The 15,137-nt window shown below is 44.0% G+C and overlaps 2 protein-coding genes across 3 annotated transcripts in view; one reads left to right on the top strand and one right to left on the bottom strand.

Moving 5' to 3' along the window:
• Positions 1-15,137, top strand: part of AGL (amylo-alpha-1,6-glucosidase and 4-alpha-glucanotransferase) — a 209,283-nt gene that overhangs the window by 13,739 nt on the left and 180,407 nt on the right. Inside the window, exon 2 of one of the 2 annotated variants that reach the window (XM_075322279.1) lies at positions 1,589-1,702. The exons of the other annotated variant lie outside the window; for it this stretch is intronic. The gene's annotated coding sequence lies outside the window, so the exon portion shown is untranslated. The remainder of the gene's footprint in view (positions 1-1,588; positions 1,703-15,137) is intronic. 2 annotated transcript variants of the gene reach the window in all.
• LOC142249372 (butyrophilin subfamily 1 member A1-like) lies at positions 7,642-13,851 on the bottom strand. Its single transcript, XM_075321008.1, has 3 exons — positions 13,760-13,851; positions 13,248-13,619; positions 7,642-8,192 (listed from the first exon to the last, which is right to left on the bottom strand). The coding sequence occupies exons 1-3, from the start codon at positions 13,815-13,817 to the stop codon at positions 8,071-8,073; spliced, it is 552 nt and encodes a 183-aa protein (XP_075177123.1). The 5' UTR covers positions 13,818-13,851; the 3' UTR covers positions 7,642-8,070.

The following is a 15,137-nucleotide window of genomic DNA, read 5'->3' on the forward strand; positions in this document are numbered from 1 at the left end:
TAACCTCATTGAGCTTTGAACTTCATAGGCAGATGTATCCAATCATGAGAAAAGGTATTTAAGGTGGCCACTTGCAAGTTGTTCTCCTATTTGAATCTCCTATGAAGAGTGGCATCATGGGCTCCTCAAAACAACTCTCAAATGATCTGAAAACAAAGATTATTCAACATAGTTGTTCAGGGGAAGGATACAAAAAGTTGTCTCAGAGATTTAAACTGTCAGTTTCCACTGTGAGGAACATAGTAAGGAAATGGAAGAACACAGGTACAGTTCTTGTTAAGCCCAGAAGTGGCAGGCCAAGAAAAATATCAGAAAGGCACAGAAGAAGAATGGTGAGAACAGTCAAGGACAATCCACAGACCACCTCCAAAGACCTGCAGCTTCATCTTGCTGCAGATGGTGTCAATGTGCATCGGTCAACAATACAGCGCACGTTGCACAAGGAGAAGCTGTATTGGAGAGTGATGCAAAAGAAGCCATTTCTGCATGCACGCCACAAACAGAGTTGCCTGAGGTATGCAAAAGCACATTTGGACAAGCCAGTTACATTTTTGAAGAAGGTCCTGTGGATGATGAAACCAAGATTGAGTTGTTTGCTCATACAAAAAGGCGTCATACATGGAGGCAAAAAAACACAGCATTCCAAGAAAAGCACTTGCTTCCCACAGTAAAATTTGGTGGAGGTTCCATCATGCTTTTGGGCTGTATGGCCAATGCCGGCACCAGGAATCTTGTTAAAGTTGAGGGTCGCATGGATTCACCTCAGTATCAGCAGATTCTTGACAATAATGTGCAAGAATCAGTTATGAAGTTGAAGTTACGCAGGGGATGGATATTTCACCAAGACAATGATCCAAAACACCGCTCCAAATCTACTCAGGCATTCATGCAGAGGAACAATTACAATGTTCTGGAATGGCCATCCCAGTCCCCAGACCTGAATATCATTGAACATCTGTGGGATGATTTGAAGCGTGCTGTCCATGCTCAGCGACCATCAAACTTAACTGAACTGGAATTGTTTTGTAAACAGGAATGGTCAAATATAACTTCATCCAGGATCCAGGAACTCATTAAAAGCTACAGGAAGCGACTAGAGGCTGTTATTTTTGCAAAAGGAGGATCTACAAAATATTAATGTCACTTTTATGTTGAGGTGCCCATACTTTTGCACAGGTCAAATTTTGTTTAAATGCGGATTGCACATTTTCTCTTAGTACAATAAACCTCATTTCAATCCAGAAATATTACTCAGTCCATCAGTTATTAGATATATGAAACTGAAATAGCTGTTGCAAAAACCCAAATTGTTATAAAGGAAAAAGGATAACATTAATAGGGGTGCCCAAACTTTTTCATATGACTGTATACAATATTTGCTTCTTGTACATGTACCGTGATATTACAGAAGTTCTGCTTTTGTGTAATATCAAAGCAAAACAGACCATTTTTGGTTTCAGTTTTAGCAGAGATTAGAAAACTATGTGGTTGTTTACTGTGGGTTTTTCCTTTCTTACATCACTTTTCTTCTTCAGTAAAGTTATAACCTTTTTGAGACTTTTTTTCTTTCATTTTTTTGCATTTCTAGAATAATCTTCTGTCTCCAATGGTGATAATAATAATGATATGATTAAAACGGCATCTAAATAAGAACAATTATTGAAGGGACCAATCGGACAGACTAGATTGTAAGGGTTTCCAGGTAAGCCAGCTTTGCATGTTATGTTTTCTGTCACCTCGGCCACTCAAAGTCTCCTCAAATGTGATGTGGTCCCTAAAGAAATTGGTTTCATAAATTTTGTTGGAAAAAATGAGAAATTGCTTTGCTAACTTCCAAAAAAAAAATAATGTTTATAAAATTGTGCTGATGTAAAGTAGACGTGTGGGAAATGTTATTTATTAACTTTTTTGTGAGACAACTCTCTGGCATAAAAATTCAAAGTTTGAAAATTGCGAAATTTTCTCAATTTTCTCTAAATTTCCGATAGTTTTGCAAATAAATGCAAAACATATCGTCCTAAATGTACCACTATTATGAAATACAATATGTCACGAAAAAAACATTTTTAGAATCACTGGGATCTGTTGAAGCGTTCCAGAGTTATTAACTCATAAAGTGACACTGGTTAGAATTTAAAAAACTAGTCGAGTTAGGAAGTTTCGTGAAAACAGACTGAAGAGGTTAAAGGGAACCTGTCAGGTGCTATATGCACCCAGAGCCACAAGCATTTCTGTGCATATTGCTAATCCCTGCCTAACCGTCCCTGTATACACTAGCATAGATAAAGAGATCCTTAGAATAAAGGTGGTGTCACACATAGCGACGCAGCAGCGATCACGACCAGCGATCTGACCTTATCAGGATCGCTGCTGCGTCGTTACATGGTCGCTGGTGAGCTGTCAAACAGGCAGATCTCACCAGCGACCAGTGACCAGCCCCCAGCCAGCAGCGACACGTGGCAGCGTAACTAAGGTAAATATCGGATAACCAAGGAAAGCGCTTCTCTTGGTTATCCGATATTTACCTTAGTTACTAGCGTCCGCCGCTCTCACGCTGCCAGTGCCGGCTCCCTGTTCCCTGCACTCCTAGCCAGAGTATACATTGGGTTAATTACCCGATGTGTACTCCAGCTACGTGTGCAGGGAGCAGGGAGCCGGCACTGGCAGCGTGAGAGCACACCGCTTAGCGCTGGCTCCCTGCACTCCTAGCCAGAGTACACATCGGGTTAATTACCCGATGTGTATTCCAGCTACGCATGCAGGGAGCAGGGAGCCGGTGCTGAGAGCAGCGGACGCTAGTAACCAAGGTAAATATCGGGTAACCAAGGAAAGGGCTTCTTGGTTACCCGATGTTTACCGTGGTTACAGCTTACCGCAGGCTGCCAGACGCCGGCTCCCTGCTCGCTGCAGTTCGTCGCTCTCTCGCTGTCACACACAGCGATGTGTGCTTCACAGCGGGAGAGCGACGAGCAAAAAATGAAGCAGGATATTCAGCAACGACCGGCGACCTCACAGCAGGGGCCAGCTCGTTGCTGGATGTCACACACAGCGACATCGACGGGACGTCGCTGCTACGTCACAGAAAATGGTGACTTAGCAGCGACGTCGTTGTCGTCGTCGCTGTGTGTGACACCACCTTAAGTGTTTCTAAAGATCTTTTATCATATGCTAATGAGCATGGGCAATAGTTCCCCTTGCTAGTCGGCTCCATTAGCATGTTTGTTAGTACATCCTTGTGGGCGAGCGATTATGGTAATGATTGCGCAGCGTCACAGGATGATCTCACTCACCTCTATGCTGCTATCGCCGCCCGACACTGGATTTTGGCTCAGTGCACATGACCCCGGAGTTTCATTCACGTGCACTATGAAGCCGGGTGTATGCATCACAGCTTCAAACTGAAGTAGTGCGCATGACCAGAAGTCCGGGGTCATGCGCACTGAGCCGAAATCCAGCATTGGGCAGCGATGGCGGCGGAGAGGGGAGTGAGATCATCCTGTGACGCTGCGTATTCATTAGCATGTTAGCACAGCCACAGGGATGTACTAACATGCTAATAGAGCTGACTAGCCAGGGGAACCAACACCCAGGGGACTATAAGGGTACCTTCACACTTTAGCGATGCAGCAGCGATCCGACCAGCGATCTGACCTGGTCAGGATCGCTGCTGCATCGCTACATGGTCGCTGGTGAGCTGTCAAACAGGCAGATCTCACCAGCGACCAGTGACCAGCTCCCAGCCAGCAGCGACGTGCAAGCGACGCTGCGCTTGCACGGAGCTGGCGTCTGGAAGCTGCGGACACTGGTAACTAAGGTAAACATCGGGTATGGTTACCCGATGTTTACATTAGCTACCGGCGCACACCGCTTAGCTTAGCGCTGGCTCCTTGCTCTCCTAGCTACAGTACACATCGGGTTAATTAACCCGATGTGTACAGCAGCTACATGTGCAGAGAGCCGGAGCCGGCAGCACAGGCAGCGTGAGAGCTGCGGAGGCTGGTAACTAAGGTAAATATCGGGTAACCACCTTGGTTACCCGATGTTTATCTTGGTTACCTCTTACCGCAGCTGCCAGACGCCGGCTCCTGCTCCCTGCTCGCTTCATTTCGTCGCTCTCTCGCTGTCACACACAGCGATCTGTGTGTCACAGTGGGAGAGCGGCTTTGAAGAAAACGAACCAGGGCTGTGTGTAACGAGCAGCGATCTCGCAGCAGGGGCCAGATCGCTGCTCAGTGTCACACACAGCGAGATCGCTAATGAGGTCACTGCTGCGTCACAAAAAGCGTGACTCAGCAGCGATCTCGGCAGCGAGCTCGCTGTGTGTGAAGCACCCCTAATCCCCGCACTCATTAGCATATAATGAAGGATCTTATACCTTTTCTAAAGATCCCATTATCTATGCTAGTGTATACAGGGACGTTAGGCAGGGATTAGCAATATACACCCAGAACTGCTCCTGGTCCTGGCTGCATATTGCACCTGACAGGAAACCTTTAATATGATCATTATATGAGGGTAGATCATCATACAGGACGATCTGCCGCTGAGAGCGATGGTGACAAAGAACTTCCTCTGTGGTAATGAATATCAAGACTCTAATTAAGACAAACACTCGAGTGTTTATTTTAACATAATAAAAGGACGACATACAGTGACAGATCTAGACAAAAGGTGCAGAAAAGAGGAGTGCTGCAAAAGAATAAATAACAGATAAAATGATATAATGTAAGTTATGTTATATTGCACTTATTATAATTTCAGCGGGACAAGCTGATACACAGACAGAAAACTATTCAATCTATGAAGAAATATTCCAGCACAGAAAAGCAAAACTTGTGGCTTAATATAGACAGAACCTGCAATTGATCTCTGGAATATATTTAACTAAGTTTGTTTTGGGTTTTTTTACCCATGCTTGTTTTTTTGTTTCACTTTTTGTGAGATTGGCCTGCAAACAAGAATATAGCAAAAAAAAAACCAAAAAAAAACCAAAAAAAAAAAAAAAAAAAAAAAAAAAAAAAAAAAAAAAAAAACACCAAAAAAAAAAACAAGAATATAGGTAGATGTCAAGTGTCCAACAGTGCAAACATTCAGCTTAGAAAGGGTCCTGCCAGGGTATATTGATATTGTATGGCCGCTCAGTCCTGTCTAGGCCTGCCCTACAACACCTCTGAGGCTGATTGTACTTCCTTCAGCATTATATATATACTACAATAGTAATTCTGATTTAAAGGGAACCTGTCATGTCATTTTGCCCAACTAAACTGCCCGCATTGCCACAGAGGTCATGTAATGTCCATACCTACCGTGTCCTTAAGGCCGGAGCCACACAGGGGACTAATGCGATCCTCACATGACACTCGGGTCACACTGGCAGCACAGCGGGAGCCGAGTGTCATGCGAGTGTCACTGCGACTGAGGTCCGATCATGCGATCGGACCTCAGCTGCCGGGGTGGGCCGGCACTGAGGAGGGGTGGGCCGGCACTGAGAAGGAGCGGGCCAGCGCTGAGGATGGGAGGGCCGCCGCTGCTGAGGAGAGGGAGTGATTTATCTCCATCTCTCCTCCGTTGCTGGCTATTGCCATTCTCGCCCTGCACTCGCAGAACACCAGTGTAGTGCGAGTGCAGTGCGATTTTTCTCTCGCCCCATAGACTTGAATGGGTGGGAGAGAAACCAGAATCGCATTACAGTCGCAGCATGCTGTGATTGTTTTCTCGGTCCGACTAGGGCTGAGAAAATAATCGCTCATGGGTGCTGGCACATAGAGTAATATTGGTCCGAGTGGAATGCGATGTTTTAACGCATTGCACTCGCTCCGATTTTCATGCCATGTGTCTTAGGCCTAAGATAAACACTCCAGTATGTACACAGTTTCACTCTTTAGTCACCCTAAATGTAAATCCATGACTACCATGAGACCCTGATTCCAGTGATGTATCACTTAGCTTACTGGGTGCAGCAGTTATGATAGAGTCACAGTTTTCTCTACTGTAGATCTAGCAGAGCTCATTTGCAGGTGCCAATTTGTCCTGTAATGATAATCAACTGCTGATAAAACACTGAATGTTCTGAAACAGCAAAACATATTCTAGTAAGTGACACATCTGTGTAATTAGGGTTCCTGCTCCTACTTTATGGTGTTCTCAGATTCCATAGCAAAAACCCAGTGACCGGTTCCCTTTAACAGTTTTAAACATTTTTGAGATAGTAACACCTTTAGAACTCGTTGATTAGAGACCGACCATTGCTGCTAGACAGTAGAGGATGTGCAGTACTCGCAAGCTCGCTGTAAGCACTGTCTTGACACTAGCTAGCATACTGTTACCTTTTAATATCAGCCAGCTCCTAACAAGCTGGACAACAGCATTGGTCGTTCTCCTAGGCAAAAAGCCGTAAACAAAAGCAAAGTGTTAATATCAAGAAAGGCTTCACATTTTTAGTAATCAGTAAATTCCAAAAGTGCAGAGTATTTTACGCATTATCCTACAAAAACTGTAACAACTTAACACTAGAAGTCCCAGGAATTTCGAGCTCCATAGGGTTCTAATGGTAGAAATGTCAAATGACCCCTCTCTGGGACTTCTAGTGTTAAAGGGAAACAACCAGCAGAATTTTCATATATAAAGTAAAGCCAGTGCTATACTGCTGCTAGGATGCTGAATGTAAGCATATCTTTTGTTCTGAGACTGGATGTTTTATATCAGAAATATGTGCAAGTAAAGTTCCAGCAATGCACTGCTATTTGACTGACAGTTGCAACAGGAAGGGATGATATGGGTTAGTTTTTGCTATCTATTCCCGTCCCTGTCTGCCTGCCTGGTCTTCCTTTTCTTTTCACTTTCAGAGACGTTAATATCGGTGAAGGTAGACAGACAGGGGTGGGAATAGACCACAAGACCCAGCCCACATATTCCCTTCCTGTTGCACCTGTCAATCAAATAGCAGTGCATTGCTGGAACTTTACTTGCACATATTTCTGAAATAAAACATCCAGTCTCAGAACAAAAGCTATGCTTACATTCAGCATCCTAGCACCAGTATAGCACTGGCTTTACTTTATATATGAAAATCCTGCTGGATGGTTCTCTTTAAAGGGAACCTGTCACCACTTTTTTGGCGTATAAGCTGCGGCCACCACCAGGCTCTTATATACAGCATTCTAACATGCTGTATATAAGAGCCCAGGCCGGGCGTATAACATAAAAAACACTTTATAATGCTTACCTAACAGTCGCGTGGTTGGCCTTATGGGCATCTCCGTTGTCCGGTGCGGCGCCGCCTCTTTTGGCCATCTTTGTGCTCCTTTTTCTTTAGCCATGGTGCATGACGGGTCCGAAGTCATCCACACTCGCCGGCATTCAGATCCTGAGCAGGCACACTTTGATCTGCCCTGGGCAGAGCAGATCAAAGTATTAATAGTAGTGCGCATGCGCAGGACCAGCGAGTGTGTATGACTTAGGACGCGTCATTCACACAGGCTTCAGAAAGAGAATGAAGATGGCCGAAAGAGGAGGCACCTGCATCGAAGAACGGAGACACCCAATAGGCCCACCACGCGACCGTTAGGTAAGTATTATAGAGTGTTTTTTATGTTATACCCCCGGCCTGGGCTCTTATATAAAGCATGTTAGAATGCTGTATATAAGAGCCCGGTGGTGGTGGCCGCAGCTTATAGGCCAAAAAAGTGGTGACGGGTTCCCTTTAAACCCAACAATGTGGTAACTAAAGCTCTGCAGTGGTAGCATTTGTACCTGCCACATAAAAGGATATTATTATCAGAAGTAACAAGAGATGGATAAGAGTTCATGACTTCACAAACAATGTTTCTTCACACCATACTGTTTTGGTTACCATGCGTTTCTCAAGCCTTTTTTTTACACCTTCTTTGAGCTTTTTTCATATGGTACTGTGTGATGTGTGACATGTTGCGATGTGCTCTTTTTGTGACTTCTATACCTCGTTCTATTACGGTTTCAGCGGAATTTGTAACTCGACAGAAACACATTAAACGTTGATTACAAATGTGCAAAAAGCTGGTAAAAATATCTTTGCAAATGATTTTTGCTCCGTCAGACGTCATCGAGCCTGTGTGACCGGGGTCTCTTTTGACTCCAACCAAATAGAAGAAGAATAAGGAGAGACAGGACACTCAAATAAATGCTCCAGCTCACAACAAGTTGCTTTCTGTCACCTGCAAGAAAAAGTAAAATCCGTTTCCATCCGCTTTTTTTAATTCATGACTTGTTTATCTCAATCAGAGGCATAACTAAAAACTACAGGGGCCTACTGCAAAAATAGAACATGCTGTGGAGTATTAGCACCGTGCAGATACTTTTTTGCATTGTGAAATGCAGGAAATCCGCCCAATGTGAACTCTCCAGCTGTCACGGGGCTCTGGTTTTTGCCTCCTCTTCTTTCACATTCACTATGAGCAGTTTTTCTGTATTAATCTGTCACCCAGTAAACTCATGTTTAGTGTAGTTGCTTGGTATTTTCATGTTATCTTCAGAAGTTAAAGGTTACCAGCCATCACTAGGAACTTTATTTACCTGCAAACATAGCACAAGTCTGCAGGTAAATAGCGCTAAATGCTGTGTAGCCAGCTCACTAGAAATGTGGCTACACTGAGAATATTAGGTTGTAATCATGGTGCAATCTCTGTACAGTGGCGCTCTCCAAATCTCCGGGACGGTGCAGTGGAGAGATTAAAGAAGTGGTTTATTGCCACAACGATATTATGTTGAGAAACAAGGTTTCTCTCAAATAACTTGTGTTGCCAATAGTGCCTGTGAGCGGCACTTTTGCAGTCCGCTCTTCCCCATCACCTGACCCCTGGGCTCTGTGACCTCGGGGATCCGGTGATGTCAAGTGAGCAGGAAGTTGACATGATGTCACGTCAACTTCCTGCTCATCTGACATCACCGCGGCCGGCCCCAGTCTCAATAAGTGACTGGGCTGTGGACTGAGTTTCACCGCTCGGCACAGCCCAGCATCCCTCCTGCTTACGCTCTCTGCAGCAAAGGAGGAGGGAGCAGGGAGGTGCTGCGCTGTGACGCTGAGCTGTGATGAGCGGTGAAACTCTGCCCACAGCCCAGTGACTCACGGAGACTGGGGTCGCCTCGGTGATGTCAGGTGAGCAGGAAGGTGACGTGACATCACCGGATCACCGAGGTCACGGAGCCCAGGGGTCAGGCGATGGGGAAGGGTGGACCGCAATAGCGCCGCTCACAGGCACTATTGGCAACAGAAGGTATCTGAGAGAAACCTTGTTTCTCAACTTAATATCGTTATGGCCAATAATGAATATGGGTGAACCACCCCTTTAAGTCACCACTTATTATACTGGTAGCACAGCTGTAATCACTGCCCGTCACTTTGAGTGACAGCCGTCCTGCACAGCAAGGAAATTATATGGTCCCTACAAAGAGATATTGCTCACAGGTTAATAATGAAGATCAGCCTAAAGAAAATCCTGTGAGCCACGCCTCCTTGGCAAAGAACATAAAAATTAGCACCAAACTAGCCCTCCTCTCTGGGACAGTTTAGCAGATTTTATAAAAACAAAACTGTAAACTCAGGGGAGAATAAAATAAGAGCAAAAACTGGTTATTTTTCACCCAGTGATAGGCACGTAAGTGAGTGTATGCTTTCTGAGTTGTCACTATATATATCCACAATATTTAAACATTAAATATAGGAATATTAGCACTGCATACTGCTATCGTAAAAAATTAGATACTTGTTTACAAATTGTCCGATTCGTGTAAGCCCTACAGCCATAGACAAGGCATGCCTCTCTTTGTTGGAACCCTATCCTAATACGCCTCTATTCGGGTTAAGAAACCTACAAGTATATATTAGTATTCCAGTCCTTTCTGACTGAGCACTCCGCCCCTCAGCCAGAGCGTGTTCATTTAGCTGGATCTTACCTGCCCATTACTAGTAGGTTTTTTAACCCAGATTGAGACATATTAGGATAGGGTCCCAACAAAGAGAGCTATGCCTTGTTGTTGACTGTCGGGCTTACACAAATTGGTCATTTTGTAAACCAAGTATCTCATTTTTCCTATAGCAGAGTGCAAAAATTCCTATATTCATTGTTTACATATTTTAGCTTTTCAGAGTGCTGCTGTACATAGTTGTGTAACTGTTGAATTTTCAGCGTGCACCTGTTCACACCTAGAGGATGTTGTGGTCAGTCTTTTTATATGTATATATATCCACAATAATCAGGTTGTATGTGATTCCGGGTGTAATGGCCGCTTTACACGCTGCGACATCACTAGCGATGTCGCTAGCGATCGCCCCCGCCCCCATTGTGCGTGCATCACGGGCAAATCGCTGCCCGTGGCAAACAATATCGCTAGTATGCGTCACACGCACATACCTTCCTAACGATGTCGCTGTGGCCGGCAAACAAACTCTTTTTTAAGAGGGAGGTTCGTGCGGCGTCACAGCGGGCCACCAATAGAAGCGGAGGGGCGGAGAGCAGCCGCATTAACGTCACTCCCACCTTGTTGCCGGAGGATGCAGGAACGCTGTTGTTCATAGTTTCGGGGTGTCACACGTAGCGATGTGCGCTGCCTCAGGAACGACGAACAACCTGCGTCCAAAATGAGCAACGATATTTGGGAAAGGTACGACGTGTCAATAATCAACGATTTTTGCCATTTTTCGGATCGTTAGCGGTTGTTCGTTGGTGTCACACGCAACGACGTTGCTAACGAGGCCGGACGTGCGTCACGAATTCCGTGACCCCAGCGATATCTCGTTAGCGATGTCGTTGCGTGTAAAGAGGCCTATAGGTACGTTACAATTAATAAAGCTGGGGAAAGTTGGTAATTGGACATAGAGTATTATCTCAATACAAGAATTAGATTTGAAAGCCCTGCTATTGCAGAACTATGCCCTCTCCGTGGGTGTGTATTCCCCGCCACAAGAGACTCACTATGGCTCTGATACTCCAATATATAATTTTTCCTGCTTCTTTCTTTGCTAGACCATCCATAAAGAGGCTCGTATTATTGCATATCTAAGAAAATCGTGTTTTATGAGGTTGTTTTTCTGTGGGCTTTGTTGGATTGGGCTATAAATTTGTTTCGTATTTCCTTTCTGTTGGTGATTTCTATGTGTTGCAATATGAAATCTTGTACATTCTAGATGTTTCACTAAATAATTCATGTTGGACTGGACACATAATGTAATAGTAGCCGCAAAGCAGAATGAAACATTTTTGTTTCTTTTTTAAATTTGCCTCTTCGTTGCGGAGATATTAGCAATCAAAGTACATGTGTGGTCAATATAAAGGACTGGCACATGACATATTCCTTCCAAAGACAATACTAAGCACCAGGGGGCATTAACTGTTCGTAGAAGAAAAGTGATTCCGGTATCTAACTAGGAAAGGCATCTTTACAGTTAGAGCAGTCAGACTGTGGAATGCCGTACCACAAGAGGTAGTAATGGCAGATACTATAACAGCTTTTAAAATAAGGCAGGATGATTTCCTCAGTACACACAGCATTGTTGGTTATAAATGACAAAATGTATAATTTGTGGAGGAAGGTTGAACCAGATGGACCTAGGTCTTTTTTTCAACCTATGTAACTATGTAAAGTATTTGGCACCTAATGAGTTAACACACATTTGGACTAACAAAAGTTATCACTGTTTTCACTAGGGGCATGTACTTTTTCTCCCTGTTTGAGTTGCCCAATCAGGCGGCAACAAAGCAGAAAAAGAACACGCCCCCAGCATAGATTAGGTTTATCACTGTGTGAGATATACTAGTACAATTCTTTATCTCCTGGTATAACCTCCAGCATGATTACAAAGTGCTGTGAGAAGGGACAGTACAGCAGAGCTGCCAGTGCTAGGACAGGAGAACAGATAAGAAGGGTTTGTGATGCGACACAGCTAAACTCAGCTCTGCTGCCCTTTCCCTGAAGGGACCTTATCTGAAGGGTGTCACTAATCTCCCAGCACTATGCAGTCATGCTGGAGGTTATACCAGGGGATCACACTTCACAAATCTTCAATGACGCTTGGGCTATTTTCTGGATAACATATGCACATCTGCATATACCAAACTCCAGCCTATCATTTGGGCATTCATACGTAATTAATATCCTCGTCAATTAGTGATCCTTACTTATCCATTGTCCAAGTGCCCCTCATGCTACCCCCTTCCACACATCTCCTCTTTCTCCTATTTTTTTTTTCTTTGTATGTTCTGTCTTGCTTTATCTGTGTGTTTATTATTATATGATCTGTTCACACATGGAAGTGGTATATTTTACTTTATTTAATTTTTCATTCTATAATTAAAACATAACATTAACTAAAGGGAACCTGTCACCACTTTTTTGGCGTATAAGCTACGGCCACCACCACCGAGCTCTTATATACAGTATTCTAACATGCTGTATATAAGAGCCCAGGCTGGGAGTATAACATTAAACACTTTATAATACTTACCTAACGGTCGCGCGGTGGGCCTAATGGGCATCTCCGTTGTCCGGTTCCCAACGCCGCATATTTTGGCCATTTAGCCGCAGTGCATGACAGGTCCAACATCATCTACACTCGCCGGCATTCAGGTCCTGAGCAGGGCAGATCAAAGTATTGTAGTGCGCCTGCGCAGGACCGGCGAGTGTGTATGACGTAGCCGCGTCATGTATACAGGCTTCAGAAAGAGGACGAAGATGGCCGAAAGAGGAAGCGCCGGCACCGGAGAACGGAGACGCCCATTAGGCCCACCGTACGACCGTTAGGTAAGTATTATAAAGTGTTTTTTATGTTATACTCCCGGCCTGGGATCTTATATACAGCATGTTAGAATACTGTATATAAGAGCCCGGTGGTGGTGGCCGCAGCCTATATGCCCCAAATCTGCTGACAGGTTCCCTTTAAATGTATTTTAAAGAGATCAGGGGATCAGAGCTGTATTATTACATCTCACAACTCATTAGGTGCTAAGTACTTTGATTGCTAATATCTATGCAACAGAAGCTAAATAAACAAAAAAAAAGAAGAAAAGTTTTTATTCTGCCAGTATTACATTGTGTGTCCAGCTCAGTTTTGAAAATTTGGTGAAAGGTCCGCTATCTGACACTTTTACACTATTGCTATACATGCGTGTTTCTATTTATGTTGTTTATGTGCTGTTATATCTATGGGACACTTTTGACCATTCCTTGTGTATACCGTTTAGTTGTGGAGATGTGACTATCAATCATGTGTTTACCTTTCCACTCCTGAGCCACGTACAGTCTTCTCCTGCAGCACTTGTGCTCTGTTATTCGGCTTGGCGGAGACTCTATTATCCAGCAGCTATACTCCCCAGCATCCGCCGACCTGATCCTAGTCACAGTCAGGGTGGCATCGTTGCGCTGGAGCCAGTCCTCGTGCATCGCCGTCCTATTTAAATAATCTGCATTTTGGTTGTTAAATGCCTCGTCGTTCTGATAGACCACAATGGCCCCGACTCCTTCCTTTCTCTTCTTCCAGATCACTGTGAGATTTTCTGTAGACTTTCCATAGGAGAAGTGACAAGACAGGACAGCAGAGTCCCCCACACCGGCTGTGACTGTTTGGTTTGAGGAGCAGATTGGGATATCTGGGTGATAAGAAACGGAGACTTTATGTCCAGCCAAAATATTACGAGGACAATCATTATATTATAGATAGAGAAAATATTGTGTTTCAACTCCTTCAGATATTCAGGTGATGTCTGCTAATACAAGAACAGTCACTCACCTGACCCTGCAGCGGAGAACAAGTACAACACAGGAAAAGCATATAAGAGGAACGCCATCACGGGGATGTACTCTGGACACGACCGTCTAGCTCAGATCACTTCAAGTACTGAGTGTTAACTGAGCTGTACAGATTAATAGGAAGCTGTCATTATTTTCACTTTCATTGGTCCCGTCTTATGCAAGACATTACGGTAAGAAAACAATCAGCATGTGAGCAGTCAGTGAGAAGTAGAAGTAAGCACTAATTGAGGAATAGGCTAAAACGTAACCTTTAATCATAAATATATTAAAATGTGATACACTCAAAAATATAAAAAACACACAAAAACACAAATGCCCTTATTTAAGGCGCACTGTGCAAACAACTCTCCATGAATAGGTCACAACTCATGGATAGTTCATACCATCAATTCACAGAAAAAATGTTGTAACCGGTAATATATGAATTGTGATTAATATTCACAAAAACTGAAGGGGAAGAGAAAAAGTACTGCATAACTGGGAAGCACACCCAACTATCATATAAATAAATAGAATTTTATTGAATTGCATAAACAATTAAAACATACTTAAAAACATGTACCCACACCAGGGTCTCTCTGTGGGTACATGTTTTTAAGTATGTTTTAATTGTTTATGCAATTCAATAAAATTCTATTTATTTATATGATAGTTGGGTGTGCTTCCCGGTTATGCAGTACTTTTTCTCTTCCCCTTCAGATGTTGTTAATACTGCTTGTGGCAGCACCCCATTAATACTATAAGTTTATATATATTGCTGTGCACCCAATTCCTTAGTACTAATATTCACAAAAACACAACATTTTTTGCCTGGGGAGGGCATGTGAAGAGACAGTGATTAGGATTATATGTGGACTGTCCTTGTAAGGCTATGTGCCCAGGGGACAATGTACACGCGGATTTTGCAACGGAAAACCTGCGCATTTATCTGGATTTTACAGATAAATCCGCAGGTTTGCGCAAGTACAGACACTACCCATGTTATTCTATGGGACATGGGGAGTGTCTGTGTCCATGCTGCGGTATGTGCAGCTGCGGAATATTCTGTGGATTTCCCGCAGCTGCACGTAGTTGCATGTCAATTATTCATGCGGAAATATCTGCGGAATTCCTGCCTTTCCACTATGGAGATAGCCTATGTGCCCACGGGACAATGTACCCATGGACTTTGCCGCAGGTTTCCCGCAGCTGCTCCCCGGAATCCGCAGCTATCCATTGCTGTGGGATTCGAGCATTTTTGTTGCGGTAAACTTGCGGGACAAGTGCGGAAATACCTGCGGAATTCCCGCACTCTATCTTCATAGTGGAAAGGTAGGAATTCCACAGGTATTTCCACACTCGTCCCACAGGTTTAC

This window comes from Anomaloglossus baeobatrachus, chromosome 8, assembly GCF_048569485.1.
Source record: "Anomaloglossus baeobatrachus isolate aAnoBae1 chromosome 8, aAnoBae1.hap1, whole genome shotgun sequence".
Taxonomy (NCBI): Eukaryota; Metazoa; Chordata; class Amphibia; order Anura; family Aromobatidae; genus Anomaloglossus; species Anomaloglossus baeobatrachus.

What these genes read in the sequence shown, in the direction of transcription:
- LOC142249372 (XM_075321008.1), bottom strand. Translation starts at nt 13,817, where the DNA reads ATGGCGTTCCTCTTATATGCTTTTCCTGTGTTGTACTTGTTCTCCGCT. An exon ending in GTTCTCCGCTGCAGGGTCAG is followed by an intron (nt 13,620 to 13,759) that starts GTGAGTGACTGT and finishes CTTATCACCCAG; the next exon opens with ATATCCCAATCTGCTCCTCA. An exon ending in CGTGGCTCAGGAGTGGAAAG is followed by an intron (nt 8,193 to 13,247) that starts GTAAACACATGA and finishes TTTTTCTTGCAG; the next exon opens with GTGACAGAAAGCAACTTGTT.